This window comes from Coregonus lavaretus, assembly GCF_964263955.1.
Source record: "Coregonus lavaretus genome assembly, chromosome: 14".
Taxonomy (NCBI): Eukaryota; Metazoa; Chordata; class Actinopteri; order Salmoniformes; family Salmonidae; genus Coregonus; species Coregonus lavaretus.
The window spans coordinates 46,646,233-46,674,099 of NC_140001.1; the positions used below are offsets into that span (position 1 = coordinate 46,646,233).

The 27,867-nt window shown below is 42.3% G+C and overlaps 1 protein-coding gene across 1 annotated transcript in view; it reads right to left on the bottom strand.

Annotated features, from left to right (window-relative positions):
• Window positions 1-2,416: 2,416 nt before the first annotated feature.
• adam9a (ADAM metallopeptidase domain 9a) overlaps window positions 2,417-27,867 on the bottom strand; it is a 95,848-nt gene continuing 70,397 nt past the window's right edge. The window contains exons 6-23 of the mRNA XM_084176793.1: window positions 25,693-25,903; window positions 25,531-25,596; window positions 24,298-24,369; window positions 23,640-23,809; window positions 23,124-23,205; window positions 19,591-19,724; window positions 19,155-19,326; window positions 17,420-17,512; window positions 15,172-15,367; window positions 14,862-14,967; window positions 14,550-14,733; window positions 14,172-14,252; window positions 13,959-14,064; window positions 13,326-13,467; window positions 12,164-12,242; window positions 6,401-6,430; window positions 5,021-5,088; window positions 2,417-4,926 (exon numbers count right to left, since the gene is read on the bottom strand). Of these exons, the coding sequence (XP_084032919.1) occupies window positions 4,866-4,926; window positions 5,021-5,088; window positions 6,401-6,430; window positions 12,164-12,242; window positions 13,326-13,467; window positions 13,959-14,064; window positions 14,172-14,252; window positions 14,550-14,733; window positions 14,862-14,967; window positions 15,172-15,367; window positions 17,420-17,512; window positions 19,155-19,326; window positions 19,591-19,724; window positions 23,124-23,205; window positions 23,640-23,809; window positions 24,298-24,369; window positions 25,531-25,596; window positions 25,693-25,903 (2,053 nt within the window). The 3' untranslated portion in view covers window positions 2,417-4,865. The remainder of the gene's footprint in view (window positions 4,927-5,020; window positions 5,089-6,400; window positions 6,431-12,163; window positions 12,243-13,325; window positions 13,468-13,958; window positions 14,065-14,171; window positions 14,253-14,549; window positions 14,734-14,861; window positions 14,968-15,171; window positions 15,368-17,419; window positions 17,513-19,154; window positions 19,327-19,590; window positions 19,725-23,123; window positions 23,206-23,639; window positions 23,810-24,297; window positions 24,370-25,530; window positions 25,597-25,692; window positions 25,904-27,867) is intronic.

Here is a 27,867-nt window from a genome sequence, read left to right on the forward strand (position 1 = left end):
GAATACTTACACTACATTACCAAAAGTATGTGGACATCTCATTCCACAATCATGGGCATTAATATGGAGTTGGTCTCCCCTTTGCTGCTATAACAGCCTCCACTCTTCTGGGAATGCTTGCCACTAGATGTTGGAACATTGCTGAGGGGACTTGCTTCCATTCAGCCACAAGAGCATTAGTGAGGTCGGGCACTGACGTTGGGCGATTAGGTCTGGCTCGCAGTCGGCGTTCCAATTAATCTCAAAGGTGTTTGATGGGGTTGAGGTCAGGGCGCTGTGCAGGCCAGTCAAGTTCTTCCACACCGTTCTCGACAAACCATTTCTGTATGGACTTCGCATTGTGCACAGGGGCATTGTCATGCTGAAACAGGAAAGGCCCTTCCCCAAACTGTTGCCACAAAGTTGGAAGCACAGAATCATCTAATATGCCATTGTATGCTGAGGCGTTAAGATTTCTCTTCACTGGAACTAAGAGGCCTAGCCCGAACCATGAAAAACCGTCCCAGACCATAATTTCTCCTCCACCAAACTTTACAAGTTGGCACTATGCATTAGGGCAGGTAGCATTCTCCTGGCATTCGCCAAACCCAGATTAGTTCATCGGACTATCAGATGGTGAAGCGCGATTCATCACTCCAGAGAACGCGTTTCCACTGGCGGCAAGCTTTACACCACACCAGCTGACGCTTGGCATTGCACATGGTGATCTTTGGCTTGTGTGCGGCTGCTCGGCCATGGAAACCCATTTCATGAAGCTCCCGACGAACAGTTATTGTGCTGACGTTGCTTCCAGAGGCATTTTGCAACTCGGTAGCGAGTGTTGCAACTGAGGACAGGCGATTTTTACGCGCTACGTGCTTCAGCACTCGGCGGTCCTGTTCAGTGAGCTTGTGTGGCCTACCACTTTGCTGCTGAGCCGTTGTTGCTCCTAGACATTTCCACTTCACAATTACAGAACTTACATTTGACCGGGGCAGCTCTAGCAGGGCAGAAATGTGACATACTGACTTGTTGGAAAGGTGGCATCCTATGACGGTGCCACGTTGAAAGTCACTGAGCTCTTCAGTAAGGCCATTCAACTGACAATGTTTGTCTATGGTGATTGCATGGCTGTGTGCTCGATTTTATACACCTGTCAGCAACGGGTGTGTCTGAAATAGCTGAATCCACATACTTTTGTATATACAGTGCATTCACTTTTTCCACATTTTGTTAAGTTACAGCCTTATTCTAAAATTAATTAAATTGTTTTTTTCCCCTCATCAATCTACACACAATACCCCATAATGACAAAGCAAAACCAGGTTTTTAGACATTTTTGCAAATGTATGTAAAAAAAAAAAAAAAAAACACCACATTTACATAAGTATTCAGACCCTTTATTCAGTACTTTATTGAACACTTTTGGCAGCGATTATAGCCTGGAGACGTATTGTCCTTCTGGAAGGTTCTCCCATCTCCACAGAGGAACTCTGGAGCTCCCTGACCAAGGCCCTTCTCCCTCGATTGCTCAGTTTGGCCGGGCGGCCAGCTCTAGGAATAGTCTTGGTGGTTCCACATTTCTTCCATTTAAGAATGATGGAGGCCACTGTGTTCTTGGGGACCTACAGTGCTGCAGAAAGGTTTTGGTATTCTTCCCCAGATCTGTGCCTCAGCACAATCATGTCTCGGACTCTACAGACAATTCCTTCGACCTCATGGCTTGGTTTTGCTCTGACATGCACTGTCAACTGTGGGACCTTATATAGACAGGTGTGTGCAATTCCAAATCATGTCCAATCAATTGAATTTACCACAGATGGACTCTAATGAAGTTGTAGAAACATCAAGGATGATCAATGGAAACAGGATGTACCGGAGCTCAATTTCGAGTCTCATAGCAAAGGGTCTGAATGCTTACGTAAATCTTTATTTTTTAATATTTTTTTTATATCAAAAACCTGTTTTCGCTTTGTCATTATTAGGTATTGTGTGTAGATTGACGAGGAATTTTTTTAGAATAAGGCTGTAAAGTAACAAAATGAGAAAAAAGTGAAGGGTTCTGAATACTTTCTGAATGTAAATGAGATATTTCAGTATTTAATTTTCAATACATTTAAAAAGCTAAAAATAAAAACATTTTCACTTAGTTATTATGGGGTATTGTGTAGATGGGTGAGAAAAACATTTAATCAATTCTGAACTCAGGCTGTAACAACAGAATATGGAATATGTCAAGGGGCATGAATACTTTCTTAAGGCACAGTATATGGGAAAATCTTGTTTGATGAGAATGTAGCAGCCTGGATAGGCCTAGTCAACTAAAATAAGTAAGCAAAAACGTACAATATGCATTATCATGGAATAACCGCACACATTCTGCGGTGTGAGAAGGCACAAGGGCGAAGTCAGGACAAGACCTTCTCAGTCATTAATATCGTAGACATGCTTTTAGTACAAAGTTTTAAAAATATATATTATAATGTTATACATTTAAATGATGGCTGCATTTATGTGAGTATGTGGATTTTTATTTCATATGCATTACAAAAATCATCACCACCAATTAGTCCAATCAAGGCAGCCATGACTTTCTTTGAATCATAGTGTCAGACATTTTCACTATTGCCAGCTATCACAACATCAATCATATACAGAGAACCTGGAAGATGTAGGAAATGCATTTCAATCAGGCCAATCAAATCAATTAATTATTTTCACATTATGCAAACATAAAATGTGAAATGTCAACCACATACGTACATGATCCTCAAACAAACATCTGTTAAAAGTCTACTTCAGCATGTAGCCTACTACAGTATGACATTTGTTCTTGAAGAAGTCAGTCTTTATGGTGGCAAAGGAAGTTGGTTGTTGTACGCACCATCAGAGGTGGGAGGATTGCCATATTGCTATAGGATGCCCCAGTAATGTTTATGTAGGCAGTGTCTTTCAAATGTCTGAGACTGGATGCTTCTAAATTCCAATCATTGGAAATTCATCATGTCCGAATATGCAGTAAACACATTTCAGAATGTTCACCAGTTTTCAATGCTTATGCCATTGACCTCAATATAGTTTCTCAAAATGCAAACATGGCATGATCACATGAAATTTTACATAGCCCTTAATGATAAATATATTTACTTATTTTGTGTAATATCTTTTCAAACAAATCAGGGATACAACAAAACCACAGTCAAATAAAATGGATACACATTAAAGCGGCAATCAGCAGTTGAAACAATAACAAAGCGATCAATAAGTATATATAATTAATTCATAAATCCAAAAATGTATGTAGCTACTGCAGATTGCCCCTTTAAGTATCTCTATCATGAAAAGCAGACATTAAATACATAGTTGAACTGACTGTACGTCTTTGCAACTACCCACTGGGTAGGCCAAATTTAAAGACCTTTATTAATTATTTAATTTATTAAAAGGCCAGGTCTAAGGGAATTCCATAGCGACAGCTTGCGAGATAAGTCATGCTCCAATGACGGTACCTGCTAGCAGTTTGTGTCCTGCTTCTGAAACGGCATCCGTAATCCGTAGACGGTTCTGATTGATAGGTCGCTGTTTGCGTCGCAGAAAAGTGAACAATAAACTATTAAATCCAGTTTTTAGATGCTACCCCACACCTCCTCAAATCAAAACCAATTATGGATTTCATATTGTGTTCTCACTTTGCGTGAACACGTCTGTGTTTCACAACTTTTTGTCTAGCTAAATCAGCCACGCAATATAGGCACAATGCTGCCCCAGACAGGAAGTAGAGGACATGTGTGCGGGCAAAGCGAGAACAAAAACATTGGCGTCCATATTAGATTTTAATTTGGGGAGGAGGGTTAGCATCTAAACATGTGATTTGATAGTTTCGCAAAGGAATGCCCGTAGACCCGGTTTATTAATAAATGAAATTGTTAATAAAGGTGTCTAAATTTGTGCAACCCACTGGGTAATGGCTAAATTGGCAAATATAATTATCCTATAAAATGTATTGAATAGAAGAAATGTAACAAAGGGACAGGCTATGAATATCTGTATTGGGTCACCAAATGCTAAAACCATTTATTGGTCAAAAGGTCCAGGTATAGTCTAGCTCATCCAATATGTTGAGGATATTGTCTTAATTTCCAAAAGGTGAAAAATAAAGATAGAAATCCAGCATGTTTTTGAAGCTACATTAACGGCAACATAAGAGTAAGGTTGTAAGAGCAACATTATTGTACTGTATTGCACACACTTATAAGACAACTAATTCAAACCGGTTTTAATACTGCAATACTTTAAATATATGCGGGTTATCAAGTGATGAAAGGCTGCATATTATCATTAACCAAGTGAATATAAAAAAAAAGTGAATGTTGAACTCATGTGGCCTGAATCTGATAAAAGCATCTGAGGAGTCAAAACAGTCTTCAGGGAATAAAGTACACAAATCGTCATCATACAGTAGAACCAAAGGGAGGGTAAACTGCAGGCAGTATGATCCAAAGCAGGTACATTTCTGCACTCAGTCAAGCCGGCGGATGGATTACATTCCCACCGGCACCATCAGGTTTGTCTAAAATGTTAATTAAAATGTTTTACCTAACCAACACAAACTCCCCACTATGATCATCAAGGGCTTGTGTGTCATCACCTTTACATTCCTATGACAGTTGCTCAAGGAGAAGTGAAGTGTATGGAATTGGTAGCAGTGGTCCTACGTAGCCCAACATCATCTCTGCTTCTTGTAACAACAACAACAACAAAAAAAGACACCTTGAAGTGGTCAGAAACTGGTCCAGTTCGTTTTACAACTCTGTATTGCAGGTGTGCCTCTTACGTCAAGTGACTGCATTGCATGTGTGGATTTTGGCTGACCGCGTTTCCATGGGCTAGACCGGGGGTGGGGGCGCAGGTCTTTGAGGCACAAGTTGTGTTGCAGCAGGTGTTGGTCTAAGAGAAGAAAGAACGGTCAATTGAGGGCTGACGCTTACATCATATAAAAAGGTAGGCCTAATGAGTAGTAAGTAGCAAGTACAATCTTTACCTTGAATAGGGAGGAGGAGGTCTGACAGCATAAGATGGCACTGAGACGGTCCTACTCGTCTGCACAACCTGCAATGAACATAACTGTCACTCTCTGTGGAAGGTAACACCAAAAAAACTTCAGCATAACAATTGTGAGCCTATGTATGGGGTGCAGGTAATGGCAGCTGTGACTGGGTGTGGGTAGGGATAGGAATCATAACTGAGGAAAGGTTGTGATGTAGGGATGAATACATGAGTAAACATACTAAATAGTAGGATCTCCCAATTAAGGTTCAATAAATACAACATTCCCTTAAAACTCCTACTTTTGGTCTATTTCTAGTTTCCTAACATATTTGACTCGTATATGAACAAAAAACTCCATTCCATCGTGATGAACAGAATGTCTGCAATTGAAGTGAATAAATGCCTATATCCTTCCACATGAATGACCCTGCTTTGAATTTGCCCTGAAAATGTGCTGCCATTTTCTTCCCCAGAGTGAAGAGGTGGCAGAGATGTAAAAATCGTGCAACAGAAAATCGATAAACACAAAGTAACTTGCTGTGATCTTCCCACCAGACCTGGGTCAAATATAAAGGTCAAATACTTCCAAATGAGGTGCGCTTGGTTTCGCTTTGACTTCACACTTTTGGGACTATTCCATTGGTATAATTGTACCAGGCAAACTCAATCAAGTTCAGCTCAAGTAATTGAAAGTATGTTTTATATATTTTTAAGGATTTTGTGTATTTTATTGTACAGAGGAGAGAGAGTGGGAAAGATAGATGTAGTGTGTGTGTCACAAAGGCATTGGGCAAGATTCTAACCCATGCAGACACCTGCAAGCGTGTTGGCAGCAGCGGCACTAACTGCTAGATCACCCCAGACACGATACCTGAAAGTATTTTACATTTGTATGTGACCCAGGTCTGGTTACAACATTGATTAGTATGGGAGTAAATGAGTAAGGATAGGACAGAATAGGATAGCAATGCTCCCTACAGCAGAACAGCGCCAATTCAAAACTCCTCAGCTGAAAAGGCTGTGCTGAGCCACGTTGCATTACTGACTGACGTGTCTTTGCTCAAGGCTAGTTGCGTTTCTGACACTCCAGTGGGCTGAGAGAGAATCCTCCATTTGAGTTGGGTACAGTAGTGAGCCTTGTTACATCCCTTGCCAAAACATTTAGCATGTATAGTTACATAAGCACATTCCTCATTTTATACTTTTCTATAGAAGAAAAGCCCAGAATAATACAGAAAGCCCAGAATATTCGAGTGTTATTCAAATATTTGTGTTGTGTCTTATTCAGCAGAGCCCCAAAGATTGGTAGGAAAGAAGAATGCAAGGGAATATAGCAGCAATGCCCTCTTAAGAGCAAATGTGAGTAATTTACCTCCTCTGGTGGTAATAACTGAGCCTGGTGCTTTACATGGGGAAAGAAGAAGGAGCCTCATTATTGCCAAACAAAGCATCCATCAATACAGGTCTGTGTCCCAAATGGCACCCCATTTAGTGCATACAATTTGACCAGGGCCCATAGGACTCTGGTCAAAAGTAGTGCACTACGGAATAGGAATTATGGTGCTATTCGGGACGCAGATTAGGTCTATGACTTTCATGACAGTGAATATCACCAAGACCTGGTCACACACTCACGTGGCTAAAAACACAAATAGTAGTTACAGTGCCTTGCAAAAGCATTCATCCCCCTTGGCATTTTTCCTATTTTGTTGCATTACAACCTGTAATTTAACTGGATTTCTATTTTTATTTCATGTAATGGACATACACAAAATAGTCCAAATTGGTGAAGTGAAATGAAAAAAATATTTTTTTTTCCAAACAATTCTAAAAAATAAATAGCGGAACCGTGGTGCGTGCATATGTTTTCACCCCCTTTGCTATGAAGCCCCTAAATAAGATCCGGTGCAACCAATTACCTTCAGAAGTCACATAATTAGTTAAATAAAGTCACCCTGTGTGCAATCTAAGTGTCCCATGATCTGTCACATGATCTCAGTATATATACACCTGTTCTGAAAATCCCCAGAGTCTGCAACACCACTAAGCAAGGGGCACCACCAAGCAAGCGGCACCATGAAGACCAAGGAGTTCTCCAAACAGGTCAGGGACAAAGTTGTGGAGAAGTACAGATCAGGGTTGGGTTATAAAAAAATATCAGAAACTTTGAACATCCCATGGAGCACCATTAAATCCATTATAAAAAAATGGAAAGAATATGGCACCACAACAAACCTGCCAAGAGAGGGCCGCCCACCAAAACTCACGGACCAGGCAAGGAGGGCATTAATCAGAGAGGCAACAAAGAGACCAAAGATAGCCCTGAAGGAGCTGCAAAGCACCACAGCAGAGATTGGAGTATCTGTCCATAGGACCACTTTAAGCCGTACACTCCACAGAGCTGGGCTTTACGGAAGACTGGCCAGAAAAAAGCCATGTGCTTAAAGAAAAAAATAAGCAAACACGTTTGGTGTTCAACAAAAGCCATGTGGACACTCCCCAAAATATGGAAGAAGGTACTCTGGTCAGATGAGACTAAAATTGAGCTTTTTGGCCATCAAGGAAAACGCTATGTCTGGGGCAAACCCAACACCTCTCATCACCCCGAGAACACCATCGGCAGGGACTGGGAAACTGCTCAGAATTGAAGGAATGATGGGTGGCGCTAAATACAGGGAGATTCTTGAGGGAAACCTGTTTCAGTCTTCCAGAGATTTGAGACTGGGACGGAGGTTCACCTTCCAGGAGGACAATGACCCTAAGCATACTGCTAAAGCAACACTCGAGTGGTTTAAGGGGAAACATTTAAATGTCTTGGAATGGCCTAGTCAAAGCCCTCAATCCAATTGAGAATCTGTGGTATGACTTAAAGATTGCTGTACACCAGCGGAACCCATCCAACTTGAAGGAGCTGGAGCAGTTTTGCCTTGAAGAATGGGAAAAATCCCAGTGGCTAGATGTGCCAAGCTTATAGAGGCATACCCCAAGAGACTTGCAGCTGTAATTGCTGCAAAAGGTGGCTCTACAAAGTATTGACTTTGGGGGGGGGGGGGGGGGGGGTGAATAGTTATGCACGCTCAAGTTCTCTTTTTTTGTCTTATTTCTTGTTTGTTTCACAATAAAAAATATTTGGCATCTTCAAAGTGTTGTGTAAGTGCATGTTGTGTAAGTCAAATGAAACAAAACCCCAAAAATCTATTTTAATTCCAGGTTGTAAGGCAACAAAATAGGAGAAATGCCAAGGGGGGGTGAACACTTTCGCAAGTAAACATGCCTCAACTTAACATACTGTAGCTACAATGGACAATAAAATACAAATTAATTACTTAAAAATCATACAATGTGATTTTCTGGATTTTTGTTTTAGATTCCGTCTCTCACAGTTGAAGTGTACCTATGATAAACAATTACAGACCTCTACATGCTTTGTAAGTAGGAAAACCTGCAAAATCGACAGTATATCAAATACTTGTTCTCCCCACTGTAACTGAAAGTGAGAGGTTGTAATCTGAATAAAGGGAATACTATAGTTATCACATTTCACATTGGATTTATTAACTACAAAACGGTAAGATGTGTTCTTATTTAAATTCTGGTGCCGCTCTGCACACACAAGCTTGTTAGCTAGCTAGCTTGTTAGCTAGCTCTGGTCTAGCGTTTGAAAACTCTAATAATAATAATAATATGCCATTTAGCAGACGCTTTTATCCAAAGCGACTTACAGTCATGCGTGCATACATTTTTTTGTGTATGGGTGGTCCCGGGGTTCGAACCCACTACCTTGGCGTGACAAGCGCCGTGCTCTACCAGCTGAGCTACAGAGGACCACATAACATGTGTTATGTAATCAAATCAAATGTTATATGTCACACGCGCCGAATACAACAGGTGTAGACCTTACAGTGAAATGCTTACTTACAAGCCCTTAACCAACAATGTAGAGGTTTATTTTAAGTAAGAAAATGAGTCGAGGTAATTTAGGTAATATGTACATGTAGGTAGGGGTAAAGGGACTATGCATAGATAATAGATTAGCCATTTGATTAACTGTTTAGCAGTCGTATGGCCTTTTGGACCTAGACTTGGCGCTCCGGTACTGCTTGCCGTGCGGTAGCAGAGAGAACAGTCTATGACTTGGGTGGCTGGAGTCTTTGACAACTTTTAGGGCCTTCCTCTGACCGCCTGGTATAGAGGTCCTGGATGGCAGGAAGCTTGGCCCCAGTGATGTACTGGGCCGTACGCACTACCTTCTGTAGTGCCTTGTGGTCGGATGCCGAGCAGTTTCCATACCAAGCAGTGATGCAACCATTGAGGATGCTCTCGATGGTGCAGCTTTAGAACTTTTTGAGGATCTGAGGACTCATGACAAATCTTTTCAGTCTCCTGAGGGGGAATAGGCGTTGTTGTGCCCGCTTCACGGCTGTCTTGGTGTGTTTGGACCATGATAGTTTGTTAGTGATGTGGACACCAAGGAACTTGAAGCTCTTGACCCACTCCACTACAGCCCCGTCGATGTGAATGGGGGCGTGCTCGGCCCTCCTTTTCCTGTAGTCCACGATCAGCTTCTTTGTCTTTCTCGCGTTGAGGGAGAGGTTGTTGTCCTGGCACCACACTACCAGGTCTCTTACCACCTCCCTATTGGCTGTCTCATCGTTGTCGGTGATCAGGCCTACCACTGTTGTGTCTTTGGCAAACTTCATGATGGTGTTGGAGTCGTGCGTGGCCACGCAGTCGTGGGTGAACAGGGAGTACAGGAGGGGACTACGCATGCACCCGAGGGGCCTCGTGTTGAGGATCAGCGTGACAGATGTGTTGTTGCCTACCATTACCACCTGGGGGTGGCCTGTCAGGAAGTCCAGGATACAGTTGCAGAGGGAGGTGTTTAGTCCCAGGGTCCTTAGCTTAGTGATGAGCTTTGAGGGCACTATGGTGTTTAACGCTGAGCTGTAGTCAACGAACAGCATTCTTACGTAGGTGTTCCTTTTGCTCAGGTAAGAAAGGGCAGTGTGGCGTGCAATAGAGATTGCGTCATCTGTGCATCTGTTGGGGCGGTATGCGAATTGTAGTGGGTCTAGGGTTTCTGGGATGATGGTGTTGATGTGAGCCATGACCAGCCTTTCAAAGCAATGTTGACCTGTTTAAAGGTCTTACTTACATCGGCTACGGAGAGCATGATCCGGAACAGCTGGTGCTCTCATGCTTGGTTCAGTGTTGCTTGCCTCGAAGCGAGCATAGAAAGCATTTAGCTCATCTGGTAGGCTCGCGTCACTGGGCAGCTCGCGGCTGGGTTTCCCTTTATAATCCGTAATAGTTTGCAAGCCCTGCCACATCCAACGAGCATCAGAGCCGGTATAGTAGGATTCAATCTTTGCCCTGTATTGACGCTTTGCCTGTTTGATGGTTCGTCGGGGGGCATAGTGGGATTTCTTATAAGCGTCCGGATTAGTGTCCCGCTCCTTGAAAGCTGCAGCTCTAGCCTTTAGCTCAGTGCGGATGTTGCCTGTAATCCATGGCTTCTGGTTGGGATATGTATGGTCACGACGTCGTCAATGCACTTACTGATGAAGCCGGTGACTTATGTGGTATACTCCTCAATGCCTCCCAATGAATCCCGGAACATATTCCAGTCTATGCTAGCAAAACAGTCCTGTAGTTTAGCATCTGCGTCATCTGACCACTTCCGTATTGAGCGAGTCACTGGTACTTCCTGCTTGAGGTTTTGCTTGTAAGCAGGAATCAGAAGGATATAATTATGATAAGATTTGCCAAATGGAGGGTGAGGGAGAGCTTTGTATGCGTCTCTGTGTGAGTTTTTTCTCCTTTGGTTGCACATGTGATATGCTGCTAGAAATTAGGTAAATGCTGCTTCTGGGTGAGCATTCTCGTTTGCTTATGGCATACAGCTTGTTGAGTATGGTCTTAGTGCCTGCATCGGTTTGTGGTGGTAAATAGACAGCTACGAAAAATATAGATGAAAACTATCTTAGTATATAGTGTGGTCTACAGCTTATCATGAGACTTCCTTAATATTAGAGATCATGCACCAGCTGTTATTGACAAATAGACACAGCCACCCCTCTTCTTACCGGAGGTTGCTCTTCTGTCTTGCCGACGCACCGAATACCCAGCCAACTGTTTAATATCCATGTCCTCGTTTAGCCAACGACTCGGTGAAACATAAGATATTACAATTTTTAATGTCCCGTTGGTAGGATAGTCTCGAACGGAGCTCATCCAGTTTACTCTCCAGTGATTGCACGTTCACCAGTAGGACAGATGGTAAAGGCGGATTATCCACTCGCCAACGAATTCTCACCAAGCACCCAGATCTGCAGCCCGTGTATCGGCGTCTCCTCTTCATGCGAATGACGGGGATTTGGGCCTGGTCCGGAAGGAGCCGTAAATCTTTCACCTCCGATTCATTAATGGAACTGAGAGTCATGATCAAGGGCTAGCTCTAGTCCAATGTTAGTTAAGCCAACTCTCTGAAGTTCAAAGACATTCAAAGTTCCTTCATAGAAGCCACTCCCTCCGTAGGTATAATTCTGTGGGTCTAATTCAGACAATGAATGTCATAACAACAAGATGCCCAGCGCTTCATGCCCAGCGCTCTCCTCACCAGCAACATTTCAGTCGCACTCTATGCTACACTTGTCTGTCCAATGCATGTCCATAGCTTGCCCGCTCCATACCAAGCTGCTCTATCCATTGGTGAAGTAATTTAATGTCGAGCTAAATGAAAAAGAATGTTGATTTCAGAGGTTTAAAAAGAAACAGAAAGGAACTATATAAACTGTTACTTTTCTGGGGTTTAAAACGTTACAAAACTTTATTTTGCTGTTCAGAACAGTGGAACAAAAAAGAATGGTTCTGTTCAGAACAAAATTATTGGAAAATTATTTTGGTTCCAACCTCTGCTTTTCAGACAACCTGGGGCACAGCTCGTTTCATGTTTCTCAGTCAAAGACAGACAGGTGATGAGATACAGGGAGAGAATCTACTAGCCTCAAGTCTGTCATTTATGGGTTAGAGAATTATTGTCATCTTTAAAAGCACTAAAATTGAAAGTTTCAAAGAAGGAACATGCATGCCACCATGGAACTTTCATGGGGAAAGTATGGTGACTGAGACTCACTCCGTCTTTGACAATGGTGTTGGGGTTGACTCTCGGAGGAGGGCCTCGGCTAGTGTTGGCCTGAGGTCTGCTGTCAGCCCTGTGCACAAGAGGTAAAAAACAAACAAGCATTTCCTATTATGTAGTTTTGTGTTCATTTCAGATAGAAATGCAAGTTATAGATCTGTCGTTGTCAGTAGCTAGGTTTCCATCCAATTGGCAACAGATTTCCATGTGAATATTCTAGAATCCGCATAAAGAAAACATGTGCATTTTCCCACCAGTGGTATGTTTCCACCAAATAGACTTGTTGCGGATAAAAATCAGTGCGTGATGACGTAGTTCACACAAAATGTATTTTTCGCTTAAAATCTAAAGTTCAATGTGTTTCCATCGCATTTTCAACTCTACCGATAGTTTTGTTACAAAAACTGTTGCGTTAAATAGCAAATGTGCCTACTCTGGTCTTGGCACCTGCGCTCTAATCAACAGCTCGCAGATACAGTACGGGTAAGCTAGTCTACATGATGAGATTATTATGGATAAGAGCAAGAATATTTTTATTTGTCAAACGGCAGTCAAGCATCGATCATCATGTCACCAGTATAAGACCATCGATATTTTTTGTAAAGCGGCATTAAACTCATCACCGTGCCACCATGTCGAAGGAACAAATCATCTGTCGGCATTTATAAAATTATACCGAAACTTCCTGTTTCCATCACAGCTGTCATAATTATTTTCTTTAACGATATGACATTACTCGCATAGAAATTGTGGATGGAAACGTGGATAGTGACATCAAGTCTGACAAGCGGTAGATCTGTTCTATGTGTAATATTTGTATGCTTCCTCTCCATAAGTTTCGTTTTTGTTTCTTTGTACATCAGCTTCAAACCTGCTGAAAACATATTTTTTGTTATTGAACAGATATTTCACAGTGGTTTAGATTGTACAATGATTCTCTACACTTGCTTGTTGTGTCACATAAGCTGGAATCAGGCAGAACCTTCAGAATTTTAGAAACCAGTAATCGGCTGAGCTAAATTCTACATATTGTGTCTTTAAAGTAAGTCAAGGGCAATCATGAAACAAATATGGTCTATATGGCAAAGGAATTTGGTGTATAGAATAGAATAACATTTGGGACGCAGACTAAGAGAAGTTGATAAAGTGGACTCACTCGTAGCCCTGGGATCTTTTCCTCCTGCAGAAGCGCCTCTGCAGCTCATTCCTCCTGAAGAAGACGAAGAGGCCCAGCGCCATCAGAGGCAGTACCAGAAAGAAGAAGACCAGCAGCCCATCCCTGGTGGAGGTGTCCTTGTCTGTAGGGGGTAGGAACCAACAGTCAGGGGTAGGAACCAACAGTCAGGGGTAGGGACCAACAGTCAGGGGTAGGGACCAACAGTCAGGGGGAGGGACCAACAGTCAGGGGGTGGGACCAACAGTCAGGGGATGGGACCAACAGTCAGGGGATGGGACCAACAGTCCCACTCAACCTGTCTAACACTGTACTTTAATGTATCCTGGGAAATAACACAGACAGACTGACACGAGGTGTTGCATCTCAACTGCCTTCAAGTAGCTTCTTATTGTCCCCTTAGAAAAAATATATAAAATCTATTTTTATTCTGGACAGGTAAGATTAAATTATTAAATTACTAGGCCATATTGCTTTCACCCATTCGGTATCCAAAACACACAGATGTATTCAGATCATAGCAGGTAGTTTAGGAGAAGAATATTATTTTTTAGACTATGATTCAGATGCGCCCATGGAGTCTGCTCTGAGAGGGCGTTTGTGCTGGTCACTCACCGTTCCACGTAGGGCCGCTGTCCATGCTGCCTCCGTAACCTTTGGCTTCGCAGTTGGGCGGCGCCCAGCCGTTCTCACAGTGGCAGTTCCTGTTGCTGTTACACACCTAAAAGCGGAAAAGGTGACAGAGGCAAGCGCATTAGACAAAGCCCAGACAAACACCAGTAGGACACTGCCCCGGAGACGATTATTTAGAAGTAGTGAATGACCTACACCGTGACCGTGGCATTTCTTCTGGATGTCACAGTCGTAGTTGAGCACGTCGGCGCTCCGACAGTCGTAATTCAAACAGACCTGTGGAGCGAGAAAGTGAGAAGACGCACAGCGAAACGCTGCTACGAGAATGGAGAACAGTGTACCGAATTCTGTACGCAGACGCGAATAACTGCATCTGGACTTTGCTACTACTGTACCGCCTGGAAATGGTCTCTAACAAAGAGGACAGACTACAGAATTTAATGGAATTTATTTGGGTAAACAAATTATACAGTAAGACGTACAATGGATCCCTAGAGGATAGCTCCTAAAACCAACCCTTGTTGCCAAAGTGGTCCTTGGGGTCCTGCAACCGGTTCGACTGGCTCCTCTTACCTTGTTCTCCCCACACTTGGTCCCCTCGTTCACCATGCCAGGGTCTGGGACGTCCGACCCCAGCAGGAAGTCCACGCCCCAGCACTTGGTTCCTGCGATGGGCGTCTGGATGATGGAGGGCTCGATGCCAAAGACGGTGACCGACTGGACATTCTCACACTGCAGCTTCCCACACATGGCATTCCTATACAGAGTGACAGACGGGTGCACACACGTACACATTTTCCTCATGCCGTCAACATACACTGTTGACAACTGTATTTGCTGTTGATTATACATAGATAAGAATGCAAGTCACGGAATTTGTCTGACCTGCTCTCACACTTCTTATAGCCAGGGGATTGGTAGCCGCAGTTTCCAAACCGATCCCCCTTAGAGTTGACATCTTTGAAACACACCTCTGGGGCAGCCTTTGCCTCTGTACAACAAGTGGGAAATTGATGAATTTACAGTACAGTGTCCACTGGTTTATTTGATATTGTAAATATTGTACTACCAGGAGAGAGTAGGAACTGCAGGGAGAACAATTGTACCACCAGAGGGCACTCATGAGCAATTGTTCTGGACTTTGTGATTTAGAAGGCAGCAGAATTCCTCTTATGCAGAGCAAAGGGGAACTCACTTGGGCCAAAGATGGCCTGGCATTGTCCATTGTAGTGCTGGCACTTCCCATTGTAGCAGTAGGCTTTATCCACTTTGCAGGGGTGGCCGTTCTGCTTGAAGACATCGCTTGGGCACAGTGCAGATGAGCCGTTGCAGTACTCCGAGAGGTCGCACTCATCATTGCTACCTCTACACACTGAGCCCCCTGGCAAATACTGAGAGAGAGAAGACATCACATGAACTGTGTGAATATCAGACCTGGGTTCAAACTGTTCAAAATAACTTCAATACTTTAGCTGGGCTTGACTGAGCGTGCCTGGCTCAATGGAAAAATTTGAATAGTTGCAAAACTGCAAACCCTGTCTACAGTGCCTTCAGAAATTATTCACACCTCTTGATTTTGTGTCACTGATCTACACATAATACCCCACAATGGCAAAGTGGAATTATGTTTTTAGAAATATTAACAAATTAATAAAAAATTAAGAAATGAAATGTCTAGAGTCAATAAGTATTCAACCCCTTTGTTATGGCAAGCCTAAATAAGTTCAGGAGTAAAAATGTTGCATGGACTCACTCTGTGTGCAATAATAGTGTTTAACATTATTTTTAAATGACTACCCCATCACACACGGTCCCTCAGTCAAGCAGTGAATTTCAAGCACAGATTCAACCACAAAGACCAGGGAGGTTTTCCAATGGTTCGCAAAGAAGGGCACCTATTGGTAGATTGCTTTTTTTAACCTGACATTGAATATCCCTTTGCGCATGGTGAAGTTATTAATTACACTTTGTATGGTGTATCAATACACCCAGTCACTCCAAGCCCTTCCTAACTCAGTTGCCGGAGAGGAAGGAAATGGCTCAGGGATTTCACCATGAGGCCAATGGTGATTTTAAAACAGTTAGAAATTATTGGCTGTGATAGGAGATAAGTGAGGATTGATCAACAACATTGTAGGTACTCCACAATACTAACATAAATTACAGAGTGAAAAGAAGGAAGCATGTACAGAATACAAATATTCCAAAACATGGTGCTGTTTGCAATAAGGCACTAAAGTAATACTGCAAAGAATTTAGCAAAGAAATAAACTTTTTGTCCTGAATACAAAGCGTTAGGTTTGGGGAAAATCCAACATCACTGAGTACCACTCTTCATATTTTCACGCATTGTGGTGGCTGCATCATGTTATGGGTATGTTTGTCAAGGACTAAGGAGGTTTTTTTCTATAAAAATAAACAGAATAGAGCTAAGCACAGGCAAAATCCTAGAGGAAAACCTGGTTCAGTCTGCTTTCCAACAGACACTGGGAGACATTCACCTTTCAGCTTGACAATGAACTAAAACACAAGGTCAAATATACACTAGAGTTGCTTACCAAGACAACACTGCATGTTCCTGAGTGGCCTAGTTAGTTTTTACTTAAATCGGCTTGAAAGTAAATGGCAAGACATGAAAATGGCTGTCTAGCAATGATCAACACCAACTTGAAAGAGCTTGAATAATTTTTTTAAGAACAATGGGCAACTATTATACAATCCAGGTGTGCAAAGCTCTTAGAGACTTACCCAGAAAGACTCTCAGCTGTAATTGCCAAAAGGGATTCTAACATGTATAGACTCAGGGGGTTGAATACTTACCTAATAAATATACAGGTGCATTCGGAAAGTATTCAGATCCCTTCCCCTTTTCCACATTTTGTTACATTATAGCCTTATTCTAAAATTGATATTTTTTTTGTGTGCAAATGTATTACAAATAAAAAACAGAAATACCTTATTTACATAAGTATTCAGACCCTTTGCTATGAGATTCGAAATTACAGTAAGGCTTTAACGTAACAAAATGTGGAAAAAGTCAAGGGGTCTGAATATTTTCAGAAAGCACTATATTTTTTTATATTTTCCATAATAAAAAAAAAAAAGTTAAACATTTTCTTCCACTTTGACAGAGTATTTTGTGTAGATCGTTGACAAAAAAATGATAATTACATCAATTTTAATCCCACTGTAACACAACAAAATGTGGAAAAAGTCAAAGAGGCATGAATACGTTTCGAAGGCACTATCTAGCAAACTAGGTAGGCTAAAGCAAACGCTAAAAGTATTTGAAAAAAGCTTAATAGTATTTAAGTATCTGGTGAATGTTGCTGCTGTTCAAATTCCTTTCTTTCTAGTCTGTAGTTCATGTAAAAAATATATAATGGTTGAATTGGTTTTTAATATCAATAACAGACAGCAGTGCTACACTAAATGGAAGTTACCTGACAATTTTTACAGCACACTCCATAGGCACACTGTGCTCCACCCATGAGCTTGCAGGTCTTGGCTTCACAGCACGGGTCCTTCTCACATTCCTATAGGGGGAGAAACAAACATCATGAACAAATCAGGGTGGAGGAGGCCACCATCAGACTAAAAAAAATACAAAAATACTATTGTAGTCTGAAACGGCACCCTATTCCCTATATTAAGCTTAGAACTTAGCTAGCTAGCTTATCTAGGCTACTCCAGTCAATACAGGCACTGTTATATGGGATGATAAATAAGATTGTGGCTGCTACAAGTTAGCTAGTCTTGGCTGTAGCAGAGTAGCGTCTCACTCTCTGCCTCCGTCTGCTCGCTCCCATCTCACCAGGCACCTTTGCAGCAATAGTGCACCAGGCTCTTCCTCACGCAGCAATGCTCAGGTTAAAAACGTACATTTACAAAAACATGTATTTTGAAGATCCGGATATCTGACAAAAATTCACAATACTACTCGAATAGTGAAATTATTTCAAATCCCCATCCCTACTCAGTTCTCGTGAAGTCCCAGGAAAAGCTATAGGCTACAAAAGCTATAGGACATGTATTTATATAGTTTTTTTACTAGGCCTAATAGCCTTTACATGGAGAGGAGCAGGCTTGCTCTTGTTAATTGCTGAATGAAGGCCTAGGCCAAATGAACTGTCGGGGATCACTTTGGCCAGGGATAACATTGTTGCACTGATGCATTGCAAATGGTTGCACAGGACAGACAGAGAGATGAGCACAGCGAAAAAGATCCAAACGAATTGACAACCAGTAGAAAAATTGAAATCACTTGCAAACAACTTGAGGAACGAGGAAAGCAATGACATAAAAAAGGTGCAGGCTAAACAGCATTTGTTGTTGAATTGCTACATTTAAATATGTTTCTATATTATGTTTCATTACATGTACACATTGAAGTATTATTTGCAGTTGTCACTATGACACTGAACACACCCTGAAGCTCTGAATGGTCTGTGTTCCCACCTTATTAATAGAACTACAGCGTGCAGTAATTTTTATTTGAGGGTATTTTCATATATATCTGTTTCACCGTTTAGAAATGAAAGCACTTTATGTATCTAGTCCCCCCCATTTGAAGGTGTCATAAGTATTTAGACAAATTCACTTATGTGTATTAAAGTAGTCAAAAGATTTGTATTTGGTCCCATATTCCTAGCACGCCTTTTGGTTGTGTTTTGGTTGTGTTTTCGATTATGTCGTGACCTATAGAAATGAATGGTAAATCATGTATTGTGTCATTTTGGAGTAACTTTTATTGTACATGAATAAAATATGTTTCTGAACACTTCTACATTCAAGTGGATGCTACCATGATTATGGATAATCATGAATGAATCTTGAATGAGAAAGTTAGAGATCATACCCCCAAGACATGCTAACCTCTAACCATTACCAATAACAGGGGAGGTTAGGATTTTTGGAGGGTATGATATTTATGCCTCTGTAACATTCTCACTCATCATTATTCACAATTCATTCATGATTATCCGTAATCATGGTAGCACTTTAGAGCCCTGCCTATGGGCCTATCACCACCATATCAGGGTTGGAGTATATTCCATTTCAATTCAGTCAATTCAGGAAGTAAATAGAAATTACAATTTTTTCAGTTTACTTCCTGAATTGATTTAATTGAAAGGGAAATGATACCAACCCTGCACCATATCACTTTTTGACGGTCACCTTGTCTGAGCCACAGTCACACTCCTCTCCCACGTCCACCAGTTTGTTGCCACAGTAGGGGGCACTGTAGGCCTCTTCCGGATGCGGAATGTTAAGCAGGCAGCTGCCCCCCGTGTTCAGGATCATCTTCTCAAAGTCGTCGGCGCTGCAGCTGCTGAAGTTCCGCGAGCCACTGAGAGGGGGTAAGAGACAGAAGAGGTGGGGTTAGTACCAGGATATGTGACGGTGTAGAGTGCAGTTGACCCTAGACACTGATCCTAGGTCAGTTTTGCATTTTCCCCACTAATGGTTAAAGTTAGGATTGGGGTAAGGGAAGCTGATCCCAGATCTGTACCTAGGGGAAACTTCACCCAGAGCAATATGTGACCCTCCTTATGTAAGGACAGGTCACCGTGGAAAAGCGGCAAAATTAGTCTGAGGGTCGAGGAAAACTCACGTGGCGGTGGAGTTCATAATACAACTGGTGACCCCACAATGGCAGTTACGCCCGTCGTCGTGGTTCATGCCCAGGTTGTGGCCCAGCTCGTGGGCCACGATAGACGCAAAAGACGGGATGTTGTTGTTGGTGAACTGAAGGCAGAGAAGGACATAGAACGTTCATTAGAAATCAAATGAGGGCTATAGGCTAAACAGCGTGGACACACAATTGATACGTCCCAAATGGCACCCTATCCCCCTATATAGTGGGCTCTGGTCAAAAGTAGTGCACTACATAGGGAAAAGGGTGCTATTTGCGACACACACCATTACCATCTTTACTCTACTGGCATGTAAGAACAGTTCAACTTGACTTGGGTGTTAAGCGCATTTTACAACTAAGTCTATGGTCTCATGAGTCTTCTCAAATACCCCCTGTGGATAGGCAAAGTACCCCCTAGGTCCTGGTACCCCTGGTTGGGAACCACTGGGCTAGATTATTATTCTTTTGGAATGAAACATGCATTCAAAACACATGGCTTTCTAGCGGTTATTGAAATGACATTCACTGCAGTTTACAGCCTAGACTAGAATTCTTTACTCACACATTTTTTTATAACAACTGCATTATTGGGGCCTCCCGAGTGGCGCAGCGGTCTAAGGCACTGCATCGCAGTGCTAGAGGCGTTACTACAGACCTGGGTTCATTCCCGGGCTGAGCCACAAGGGGAGGGTTTGGCCGGGTGGGCTTTAATTAGTTCATCGCGCTCTAGCGACTCCTTGTGGCGGGCCGGGTGCCTGCAGGCTGACCCCGGTCACCAGTTGAATGGTATTTCCTCCGACACATTGGTGCGGCTGGCTTCCGGGTTAAGCTGGCAGGTGTTAAGGACGCATGAGTCCACCTTCGCCTCTCCCGAGCCTGTTGGGGAGTTGCAGTGATGAGACAAGATCGAAATAAGGGAGAAAAATGGGGGTAAAATACCCACAAACATAAAATAAAAAATGGCATTATTGCATTGTATTGTTATAGCCTAGTCATGATCATTTTCTTGTCCCTAAAAAGCTTAATCAATTGGAGAGGTTTTCGAGCTGGATGCCCACAGGGACTGGTAGCGCAGCCTGGGAAGTGCACAATGTACCCTATCCTAGGCTATCTGTCAAACAAATATTTCCCTTTGTAAATTCATTGGGTATAGGCTATTCACTGCAGTATTAGGCCTAATATTTAGCTAACGAATGATGGGTTGCATACGCTTCTAACTAAGGCTACACATCTCTAGTCTGTCTTCAAGGTTGTCTTTGCGCCATTACGCACCTGGCCTCTCCGCTGTCTCTCAGCTACAGCTATTGTTCTTTAGTCTTGGAGTCCCAGGAAAAGCTAGACTACAATAGCTTGTTGTACACGGATTTCAAACATTTTATGTACTACTACTAGCCTATTGAGGAGAGATTCCAGCTTGCTCTTGCTTGCTGAATGTAAAATACAGGAGCCAAAAGAACTGGCGGGGAGTTTGAAAGGAGAGCGAGCGCGATGGTGTGATCGAAATACACCATATGTAGCCTGCTAATGTACTGTACCTTTTTGGACCTTGTAAACAGTTGAGCATAGACCCATAACCAATCCAAATGGTTGCATAATCAGGCCTAGGCTGTATGCAGTTATTTCAGCATGAAGCATTAAAAACAGGGTGTTTGCGCGGTTACTCAAATGTTCCTACATCACTGCAGTTTACAGCCCTAGACAATAATTGTGTACTCACTTGATAACAATAATACATTATTCACTGCACTGTGTTGTTGTAGCCTAGGTAGAATAATGATACTGTCTAAAAACGTAGGCCTAATCAATAGTGGAGTGGCGCTTTGCAAGCCTAGGGACTGCAGAGCGCAGCCTGGAGGAACACACAGATCTGCCATTTCCTAATCTGTAAAAAAAAAAATGTATTGCACTTTAACAGGTTCATATTTATAGCCCTAATATTTAGCTTCTTAATTTGGCTAACACAACTATAGCCTCTCTCTTCCAGCTGTTCCGGTACACAATAGGTTATAATAGGTTTGAATATTCGAAAAGACGTTAGAATTTGTATTAATTTTTGTGGCCAAAAAATGTATAGGCCTATTTTATCAATGAAAAGGCTTTTCTTGATAAAATTTAAATATCCATATGACGTTGTTTCTTACAAGGATATACCATGACATTTGTAATGATTAATTTAATAAAACTAACTTTCAATGTAGTTTTTAAGACAGGCGCCCCATAACTAAGCCTGGTAGCCGTCCGGTAGCCTTCAAGTGTGTAGCTTGTTGTTCAATGTGTAGCAAGTGTAGTGAGAGTTCACAAATGCAATGCAAGACAGAATACAATTACGGAATTAAAAGTTAGCGAAATGAGAAAGAGTAGACTACAACAAGCAACCAACAGGTAGGCTGTTGTTTTTTATCTGAATGGGGTTAAGGAGAAAAAGCGCAAAATGTGGCCTCAATTCCCTAGGCTACTGTTCTATGGGATGATAAATAACATTGTGGCTGCTAAAAGTTAGCTAGTCTTGGCTGTAGCAGAGTAGCGTCTCACTCTCTGCCTCCGTCTGCTCGCTCCCATCTCACCAGGCACCTTTGCAGTCATAGTGCACCAGGCTCTTCCTCACGCAGCAATGCTCAGGTTAAAAACGTACATTTACAAAAACATGTATTATGAAGATCCGGATATCTGACAAAATTCACGATACTACTCGAATAGTGAAATTATTTCAAATCCCCATCCCTACTCATTTCTCGTGAAATTCCAGGAAAAGCTATACGCTACAAAAGCTATAGGACATGTATTTATATAGTTTTTTTACTAGGCCTAATAGCCTTTACATGGAGAGGAGCAGGCTTGCTCTTGTTAATTGCTGAATGAAGGCCTAGGCCAAATGAACCGTCGGGGATCACTCGCAAACCACTTGAGCAACGAGGAAAGCAATGACGTAAAAAAGGTGCAGGCTAAACAGCATTTGTTGTTGAATTGCTACATTGAAATATGTTTCTATATTATGTTTCATTACATGTACACATTGAAGTATTATTTGCAGTTGTCACTATGACACTGAACACACCCTGAAGCTCTGAATGGTCTGTGTTCCCACCTTATTAATAGAACTACAGTGTGCAGTAGGATTCGTTGATCAGTTGATTGACAGGTGTAAGCTACTGTAGAACCTTTTATAGTTAGGTATAATGTATCATTATAGTTACCGTCCTTGGTGTATAAAGGCGCCAGTTTCTATATAATAAAAGGATTTTTCGTATATTTCGAACAAGGAGCGACTACGCAGAGACATGCACGGAGTATGAGGCGAGGATATTAAAGGAATATTACACTCCAAAACGATCTGTAAGTATTTTCTTCATTAGTCCACTGTTAATATAATCCCCAAAAATGTTGCATGTCAGCAGTCAAGTTTTCAAGATAGAGCACTTTCAGTGCAGAGCAATAACTGGTATGATGTGTTTTGCGCGATATGATGCATTTTGGAGAGTAATCAGCAGAGTCCCAAGGGAGGAACTTACTGCGTTGATCCCACCCCCGTGACTCCGCGAGCAGACCATGCTGACAAAGGCCATCCCAGCAGTGCCCCCAAAGTTCTTCTTCCTGGAGAGACAAAAAATACAGAGAGAGACTATGAAGAGAGAGAGACATAATAAACCCAGTGCTACGTTACTATTTTGCCTCTCCTGGGCCCATGTTCATCAAGTGTCTCAGAGTAGGATTGCTGACCTGGGATCAATTCACCCCTGCCCATGTAATCTTACTCATTATGATCGTAAAGGCAAGACAGGTCCTAGATCAGCACTCTGACTCAGAGAAGCTGAATATGAACCCTGTATTCTATGGGGTTAAAGGATAACTTCACTCAAAAATGACGTTTTAGTATTTTGTTCATAAGTCCACTGTTAATACAATCCATTTATTTTTTGTTGTTGACGTCAGTAGTTACGTTTTCAAGTTAAAGCACTTTCAGAAGAGAGCAAAAACTACGATGATGTATAATGCCTCATATGATGCAAAACTGTACAGGGACTCACAGGATGAGCTGGGCGCTGTCGTGGCGTCGCCGCGGCACCAGCTCCTTCTCCCTCCACTGGACAAAGCGGCTGAGCACCTCCCCGGCGCTGCCCTCGATGCTGATGGGGTTCCCGTTGGCCCAGATGTCCAGGCCCACCAACACCACACGGATGTTCAGCTCCACATACATCTGGATGTTACAGAGAAATGGGAAGAAGGTCACAAATTGAGACAGATCCATAGACACATCTAGGGCGTCATTTCCGTGCAAAAAATACCGTGAACCTTTATCTGGCAGTGTGATCTAATTTTTTTACTTTTCTTCAACAATATGCATTAAAAAGAGGCAATTTTTAACTATCCTAGCATTTATTAAACTTACTAGAGTCTTAAAAAATAAAAGTCGCCTCTTTATAATGTACATTGGTAAAGAAACGTTTCAATCACGCTGCCAGATTATAAAATGAGGTTTATGGTAAGTTTTGCACAATTTCTATGCAATACAAAAATGTTGCCCCTAAACTCTAAACACAATCTATGAAGAAATCATTGGTTTATATACTTGGAATTGGCTTGTTTGGTATTGCAAGCGTTGACTGCAACTCATGCCATACTGAGTCTGAGGGTATTTGACCCTGATTGAGCACTTGTAGTATGCATACTTTTTTGTATACTTACACTGTCAATGTAGTTAGCTAGATGAATCATCTCTTCTCGCACTGCAGTCTCATTCCTGTGCATGTAGGTGAACTGTAGAGGGAAAGGACAGAGGTGGGCGTTGGCTAGGGTTTCCTGAGGACCTCGTTCCAAAAGTTTAAAACGGACTGGGACAAAAAAATATTTAGCCCAATGGAGATTTCAACTAGCCTGGGCATCATGTTTGTGCCATCATGCCACTCCTTGTCATATCTTTGGCATGTGGCAAGGAGTGGAATGATAGCAAAAATAGGTCTGGTACCCAGGCTAGATTTCACACAGGCCATCAAGAAATCACAAGATCATGGTTTTTTTCTGGATCAAAAAAGGGACTAGGTGATGGGCGTTGTAATGGGTGCGGTCGGCCAGTCGCTGCAATTGAATTCGGTCCGGGCCCTTGGCAAGAAAAGTTGAGGCCTACACCTTGGCGGTGTTGAGAAATGCTCGCATTTTTAAGCCAATTTACTGACATTTCACAAATTTCTCCATGGGGCTGAGAGAAAATGTTGCAGTTTTAAAAGCTAATTGCCTGCAATTCTACATATTGTGCCTTGGAGCCGAGAGAAAGATTTTCGTATTTTGCCATGGCTAATGCGGTGTTCTTACGCGCAAACATTTTCAATTCTCCCTGTCTCGTTTTTATTTTGGTGATAGTTCTCAAATATTTGAAAATATATATATAGGTACATTTATTTTCTACATAATTTGTCCGATTTTAGTCGTTTACACTGAAAGCGTTTTTCCATAAAAATAATAATAAAAAAAAGTAAAAAATAAATAAAAAAGTACACTGTATTAACGAAGACGGCCCGAAAAAACAAGTATGTGTAGCTGCAGCCCAATATGGCGACCGGAGTATGGGCGAGTGGGAGTATGGAAAGCGAATCAGCTAATTGGACAGATTTGTTGTCACTCAAGACCGTTTTGCGTGGTAAGAAACGGAAGAAAAAAAACTCTGCACAGTCAAAACCGCTTTCGACACAACCACTCCTTTCCACACGCCCACTCACCCATACTCCTGTCACCATATTTAGCTGCAGCTACCCCCTTCTCCGATAAACACAAGAGGCTCATCCAAAGTATTTTCTATGCAGAAAAATCCCTGAGATATGTGCTTCATCTCTTCGCCAAAATGTACTGTTGAGGGGAAGAGATTTTAAATGATGTATAAAACACAGTCGCTGCACTAGGTTTGTCCGTCGGAAATTCACTCACCCTCTCATTATCCACCACCAGGAGCAGCTCTACATAGTGTGGCTGGTGCAGCACTGCCCGCTTTCTCTGAAGGGGGGAGAAAGCACATACAGTACCATAAGCAGATAAATCAGCACGAAGACACAGGCACACGTAGCACGCACACACCCTGTGGTAACTCACCCTGAGGTGGTGGCTGACGGGCTGTTTGTGTGTGTCAGAGTGATGCTCTGAGTGGTCCTGTTCAGATGGGGCTTGTTGTTCCGTGTGGGGCGTGCCACACACCAGCGGCTCCGACACCACGTCCTCCAGCCGGTACACTAGGTGCTGGAAGTCCGAGGAAGACACCAGCGGCTCAATCCCATAGCTGGAGTTGTCCATGTGGAGCACCCCTCTGGAGGTTCAAACACAAAAAGCTGATCACACCAGTGTCATAAGAGGTCAATATTATTCATTATAAACTGGGTGGGTCGAGCCCTGAATGCTGATTGGCTGAAAGACGTGGTATATCAGAACGTATACCATGGGCATGACAAAACCTTTATTTTTACTCTTCTAATTACGTTGGTAACCAGATTATAATAGCAATAAGGCACCTCGGGGTTTTGTGGTATATGGCCAATATACCACAGCTAAGGACTGTTTCCAGGCACTCCGCGTTGCATCCTGCATAAGTACAGCCCTTAGCCGTGGTATATTGTCCATTTACCACACACCCTCGGGCCTTATTGCTTAATTCCACCATGGCATTGTTGAATATTCGTTTCTGATTGGCTTGAATGGCATTCTAGAGCGTCCATTATTTCCCTATAATGCTTGGTATATCAGCATGGTAGAATTCAATGGCTATAGTTAATTTAAGCAATAAGGGCCGAGGTGGTGTGGTATATGGCCAATATACCACAGCTAAGGGCTGTTCTTAGGCACAATGCAAAGTCAGACTCTTCCCACACACCAACACATTTTTCTCAGCTTCAAAGTAATGATGGACTGTCGTTTCTCATTGCTTATTTGAGCTGTTCTTGCCATTATATGGACTTGGTTTTTACCAAATAGGGCTATCTTCTGTATACCACCCCCACCTTGTCACAACACAACTGATTGGCGCAAACACACTAAGGAAAGAAAGTCCACAAATTAACTTTTAACAAGGCACAGCTGTTAATTGAAATGCATTCCAGGTGACTACCTCATGAAGCTGGTTGAGAGAATGCCAAGAGTGTGCAAAGCTGTCAACAAGGCAAATGGTGGCTACTTAGAAGAATCAATGGAAACAGGATGCACCTGAGCTCAAATTCAAGTCTCATAGCAAAGGGTCTGAATACTTAAGTAAATAAGGTATTTATGTTTTCGTTTTTTTATAATTCTGAAAATTCTAACAACTTATTTTCGCTTTGTCATAATGGGTTATTGTGTGTAGATTGAGTAAAATGTTTTATTTACAAATTCCACATTTTGTTACATTACAGCCTTATTCTAAAATAGATTAAATAAAACATTTTACTCCTCAATCTACACACAATACCCCATAATGACAAAGTGAAAACAGGTTTTTAGAAAGTTGTTTTTGCACCTTTATTAAAAATAAAAAACGTAAATACCTTATTTACATAAGTATTCAGACCCTTTGCTATGAGACTTGAAATTGAGCTCAGGTGCATCCTGTTTCCATTGATCATCCTTGAGATGATTTTACAACTTGATTGGAGTCCACCTGTGGTAAATTAAATTGATTGGACATGATTTGGAAAGGTACACGCCTGTCTACATAAGGTCCCTCAATTGACAGTGCATGTCAGAACAAAAACCAAGTCATGAGGTCGAAGGAATTGTCCGTAGAGCTCCGAGACAAGATTGTGTTGAGGCACAGATCTGGGGAAGGGTACCAAAACATGTCTTGTTTGGAACCACCAAACCACTTCCTAGAGCTGGCCACCCGGCCAAACTGAGAAATCAGGGGAGAAAGGCCTTGGTGAAGAAGGTGACCAAGAACCCATGGTCACTGACAGAGCTCCAGAGTTCCTCTGTGGAGATGGGAGAACCTTCCAGAAGGACAACCATCTCTGCAGTACTCCACCAATCAGGCCTTTATTGTAGAGTGGCCAGATGGAAGCCACTCCTCAGTAAAAGGCACATGACAGCCCACTTGGAGTTTGCCAAAAGGCACCTAAAAACTCTCAGACCATGAGAAACAAGATTCTCTGGTCTGATGAAACCAAGATTTAACTATTTGGTCTAAATGCCAAACGTCACATCTGGAGGAAACCTGTTACCATCCTACAGTGAAGAATGGTGGTGGCAGTATCATGCTGTGGGGATGTTTTTCAGCAGCAGGGACTGGGAGACCATTCAGGGTTG